Source organism: Nanorana parkeri, unplaced genomic scaffold, assembly GCF_000935625.1.
Source record: "Nanorana parkeri isolate BGI_ZX_2015 unplaced genomic scaffold, ASM93562v1 scaffold740, whole genome shotgun sequence".
In the NCBI taxonomy this organism is placed as follows: domain Eukaryota; kingdom Metazoa; phylum Chordata; class Amphibia; order Anura; family Dicroglossidae; genus Nanorana; species Nanorana parkeri.
Window position 1 is genome coordinate 7,994 of NW_017307008.1, and position 5,656 is coordinate 13,649.

General features: G+C 48.3%; 1 protein-coding gene across 1 annotated transcript in view; it reads right to left on the reverse strand.

Moving 5' to 3' along the window:
- Positions 1-5,656, reverse strand: part of PHKA1 (phosphorylase kinase regulatory subunit alpha 1) — a gene marked incomplete at its 3' end in the record, with an annotated part of 17,378 nt that overhangs the window by 7,910 nt on the left and 3,812 nt on the right. Inside the window, exon 2 of the mRNA XM_018564242.1 lies at positions 2,102-2,205. Coding sequence (XP_018419744.1) covers positions 2,102-2,179 — 78 coding nt within the window. The remainder of the gene's footprint in view (positions 1-2,101; positions 2,206-5,656) is intronic.

Genomic DNA, 5,656 nt, shown 5'->3' on the forward strand with positions numbered 1-5,656 from the left:
GAGACAGAGGGTAATTTTATTTTTGTAGTTTTAGTATAAAGGTGATGTAGAATTTCGCCCCCATCGGCCTCTCTGTCTTCCTGTGAGCAGCGTTAAGGAATGGATTATTTCATTGCTACCGCCGCTGGGTCACCTCCAAGTCATCTGCTGCCCTGACACAGGAGAGTAAATATAGGAAGGAGCTGTGGAAAGCAGGAAGCCGGTTCTGCTCTAAATGCATCACCACAATACAGCGAGGCGGAAGGAGGGACATTGGGCTGTAACACATTACTTAATCTGCAACAAAATAAACACTTAAAAGCTGAACTGCTGCGGGTACAAAACTTTTATCTAAATATATCCCACTGCAAAATGATATAAAAACACTTTGTGTGCTCCAAATGCATTTGCAAGCCAAGATATTAACTTGTATAAGTAGAGGTCACATCATCACCATTCTGTGCATAGCCTGTGCCGAGAGCAGCCCGGAAGCACCCACCCACTGCAGGAGGGGGCGGAGACAAGACCAGTCACCCTGCACAAGGAGAGCAGCAGTGAGCGGTCTTTATTACAGGAGGGGGCGGAGACAAGACCAGTCACCCTGCACAAGGAGAGAGCAGCAGTGAGCGGTCTTTATTACAGGAGGGGGCGGAGACAAGACCAGTAACCCTGCACAAGGAGAGAGAGAGCAGCAGTGAGCGGTCTTTATTACAGGAGGGGGCGGAGACAAGACCAGTCACCCTGCACAAGGAGAGAGCAGCAGTGAGCGGTCTTTATTACAGGAAGTGTGAAAAGAATTATCCAAATAAAGAATTATTTTCCTTCACTTTCCCCGAGTAAGGAAAACCCTGACTGGCTGCCGGGGGCCCTGAGGCCTGCGCGGTCTTTACGAAAAGGCCCCAGATTGGGCAATGGGCCCTAGAACATACGATTGCCCAGCTTATGTTTCTATGCACACACACACGCATGTTCGACGTTTCTGCTGATATGTTTGTTCATATGCAAGTTTTAAATAGTCCTCATAATGCACCTCCATGTTGTGGCCCCCGGACCCCGGCTCCAGAGTCCTGCTTTTAGCATCCTGTAACCCAATGCAGATGACCCTTGAGGAGTTTTCACACGGTGCTCTGCTTGCCCAGCGTACCTCCACTCGTGCCAACCAAAGCTCCTACGTACCCTGAGCCTTAGCGGCTATTTTGGGATCGCTGCCTCGGTCACCCCTCTGCTAATGTTACACTTCTCTCCCAGATCACTAATAAAACTCCCATCCCCCCCCCCAAGCCCAATCACAAATCCCTCTGAAGGCGTGTGCTGTGTACACTGTACGAATAACAAAAGGCAATCACAGACAAGTTTTAGCAAGCACCGAGTCCGGGTGTCCGGGTTACTGAGGGTCACACTCCGCCCCTCCGTTCCCCTGCTACCTCTCCATTTTATAGTTGAGTTGTCACCAGAACAGGTAATCTTCCAACACACTTATTCCAGTGACAACCAAGAGGGGACTTCTGCTCACTTCCTGTTGTGTCTCTCAGACAGGAAACACAAAGTGATGTTTCCCTATTGGGGGCCAGCGATTCCCCTCCCCCCCAGCTTTGGATGGGTCGTCGCCAGTTGCCCATCTGCCATCAGTAGTCAGCTCATGGCCGGGCCTTTACCAGCTCCAATGTGACCTTTCCTTGGTATAGGGATGATGTGTTTTGCTGCTTTGTTCCCCCCACGGTCACTCACGGGTTTTTCATTTGAATAAACCATTGGACGTTCACATTCTACACCATACTCGCTCCTTTGCCGTGTCCCCCTTTTCTTTTTTCCTGTTTCTATGCACGAAACCCCTACTTTTGTGTCAGACTGTGGAAATCCCCGGCACAGTAAGCATTGCGTAGTGCTGCTTTGTGCACAAGACAATCAACCTTTTTTTAGGCTTTTGGAAGTTACGCAGGGCTAGGACTCAGTGGTCCAACTAAGCAACCGAGAGGCCCAGCGAGCACAGGAAGGGAAGTATCAGTTGGCCAAGTGACAGTCTTTACAAGACTCAAACGTGGCGACAGATAAAACCCAACTCTAGTAAATGCCAAAACATACCAAATAAAGGACAAAGGAACCAAGACATTGTCAAACTAACCTGGTGACAGAGAATGGTCTGCTGGACCAGCTTGGCATATCGATCTAGGCGGACACCAGAGTTGCTCCGGCTTCTCATCGCGGTAAACGGTCAGACACTGAACCCTGTGAATGAAAGAATCCTTAAATGTTAAAGTTTATCATGCTAACTTCTACGGTTACTCTATATGGCCAAATGTTTGTGGAAAGCACCTGATCATCAGACTTATATGGAATCATTAGGACATCCCATTCCAAAACTGTCAATATGGAGGGTTGAAGTCGGGGCTCCATGCAGGTTATTCAAGGTCCTCCAAACTAAACAGGTCACACCTTGTCTTTATGGAGCTGGCTTTGTACACAGGGGTCAGTTATGGTGGAACAGGAAGGGGCCTTCACCAAACTGGTCACACCATGTCTTTTTGGGGCTGGCTTTGTACACAGGGGGCAGTCATGGTGGGACAGAAAAGGGTCTTCACCAAACCTGGTCACACCATGTCTTTATGGGGCTGGCTTTGTACACAGGGGGCAGTTATGGTGGAACAGAAAGGGGCCTTCACCAAACTGGTCACACCATGTCTTTATGGAGCTGGCTTACATGGTCACACCATGTCTTTATGGGGTTGGGGCAGGGGGCAGTCATGGTGGGACAGAAAAGTGTTGTTACCACAAGGTTGTAACAACACAATTGTCTACAATGTCTATGCATGTTGTAGAAATTAGCAAGACCATTCACAGGAAAAACCTGAACACAATCGTTTGGAGGGGTTCCAATTCCTCCAAGGGAGGTGTTCAGTAGGGTTGAAGTTGGGGCTCTGTGCAGCACACTCAAGTTCCTTCACACCAGAACGGTCAAACCATGTCTTTATGGAGCTGGCTTTGTGCCCATGAACTCAATCATTCCTATGGTGCACCTATGTTGCCCAAAGTGTTTCTATGTTCTATAGGGTTGAGGTCAGGGCTCTGGTGTGGAGGAACTTGAGTGGCCTTCGCAATCTGGTCCAACCATGTCTTTTTGGACTGAACTCAATTCTTTGAAAGGGGCTCCACATTGTAGGTCTGCTGGTCAGGTGTCCACATAACTTTTGGCCATCTAGTGTAGCTTGAAGAGCCAACCAAGACTCAATAGATATGTAAAATGTACATAGGACGGGAGCTACTCTAAGATCTACTGCAGCATGGTAGGTTCCATTCTACTAAAAAAAAAAAAAGACATACAAGAGTGAGTTTACATTGAAGAACACCAGAATCCTCCAGAAGACCAATGTTAGGAAATCTGACAAGTTCCTGCCACCCAAATAAGAGTCTTCCCATTTGGTAGTAGTATTATGTTGGACATTAAAATGGAGTGGTCTCCCCTTTACAGCTAGAACGTCCTCCACTCTTGTGGGAAAGCTCTCCACAAGGTTTTTGAGGGTGTCTGTGGGACTTGGTGCCCATTTGTGAGGTCAGGTACTGATGTTGATTGAGAAGACCTGGATCACAATAGGTATTCTAATTCATCCCAAAGGTGTTCAGTAGGGTTGAGGTCAGAGCTCTGTGCAGGACACTCGAGTTCCTCCACACCAAACTGGTCATACCATGTCTTTATGGAGCTTGGATGTTAAAATGGAGTTGTCTTTCCTTTCTGGCTAGAACATCCTCCACTCTTGTAGGAAGGCTCTCCAGAAGGTTTTGGAGGGGGTCTGTGGGAATATGTGAGGTCAGGTACTGATGTTGGATGAGAAGACCCGGCTCACAATCGGTATTCCAATTCATCCCAAAGGTGTTCAGTAGGGTTCAGGTCAGGGTTCTGTGCAAGACACTCAAGTTCCTCCACACCAAACCCAACAACTCATGTTTTAATGGAACTGGCTTTGTACCATGCTGAGGACAGCAGCTTTACAAACTTGCTCTGAAGGAAAGAAAGGAACGTAGCTAGAGAGGGGAAGGAGTTTTCAGGACAATGTACCCTGTCCTACTGCATGCATAAAAAAGGAGGAGATCTGCTTTAAATAGTAAACACCAATCACCGGTGTCATCTGCAACAGTGATAACATGACACAAGGATGCTGGTCTTTGAGGAAGAGGTTCAAAGAGGAAGTCAGATCTAAGCCTCGCAGATTAAATTAAAAAGGAGATAAAATGGACAAAAGAGTATAATGCATGGAAGAGTCTAAGCTTGAGGTGTTGGATCACAATGGACATGAACCCAAAAGTGAGGAGTTGGTGTCTTCTAGAAATGTTAAGCGTGCCCAAGCCGTACCTTGGAAAATCCTCCTTTAGTCCTGAATTCTTTCTGAAAAAAATATAGCAGTTCACTTCCTGTTCCTAGGCACTCCTGTTCTGAAGAACATCTAAGGCAGCGGTTGCCAACTGGTGGTCCGCGAGAACATTTTGGTGGCCCGAAATTGGCCCCCGGGCCCCTCCGATGCCGTGCAGGCTGGGTCCTCATTGAAGCGGCACGGAGGCTCCGGGGCTGCCTCTCACTGACTCAAGGAATGCGCGGCTCTCAGTACCCGGACTGAGCAGGCTGACACACCCGTAAATTATTTTTTTTGTATTCATATTAGTAGTCCGTGGGATTTAAAATGATGAATTTAGTGCTCCATGAGAGGTCCGAGAGGGTGGTGGCCGCTGATCTGATACTGCTACCTCTGACTGGGCTCTGGGCTCACCAGATTTGGAATGACATGAGGTGATGTCACTACTGCTTTCCCTTATTGTTCTCCTTGCTGGAGAAGAAGCTGTACCCGAGGACATACAGTACAAGGATCTCCCTGGTCCATCCATTCTATGAATCTGTGTTTCCTTCACCTTTCCTGCTGCCTCCTAAATATTCCTCCACCATCATCAGATCACCAGTCAAAAGGGGGGAAGCTCTGACAAGAGGAAGCAAATCCCTGCCTCTACCAAGATGGCTGCCTACATAAAGAGACATGCAAAATAGGCACGGTAAGTCAGTTCTGGGGGAAAAGATCAGCTGCCACAACAGACAATACCGTGGTTCCAGTGCAATGCCCTCTTCTTGACTTGCGGGCGGAGCTTCCACAGCACAGACGCTCTACATAGAGAACATGTGTGAGATGCAGAGCAAGTGAAGGATGCTGGAGGGATTTGTAATACCCTTTGTAGAGCCTGAGGGAGAAAACGCAGTGGTAGAGAACCAAGTTCATAAGCAATGTCGCCCTTCTATGTACAATGTTTATTCTGTGAACCCAAAATGGAGCCTTCTTCAGCTGAGAAGTCTTCCAGGCAACATGGTGCGGGCTCTGGGATTGTATTGTCTGATGATATAAACCGAGATGTGACTTCTGCTATTGAGCTTCCTTCCTTTCATGGCACTTTGATACATTATTGCAACAAAGCCACCTTAGACCTTTTTACAAGGACAGGGGACCTTGGGTGGGCACCTTGGACAAGAACCATGAAACTTGGGAGGGCTCCTGCCGTCTTGCGTGGGCTCCTTGCTTCCTGGGCAGGCTCCTTGCTTCCTGGGCAGGCTCCTTGCTTCCAGGGCAGGCTCCTTGCTTCCTGGGCAGGCTCCTTGCTTCCTGGGCAGGCTCCTTGCTTCCTGGGCAGGCTCCTTGCTTGGCTG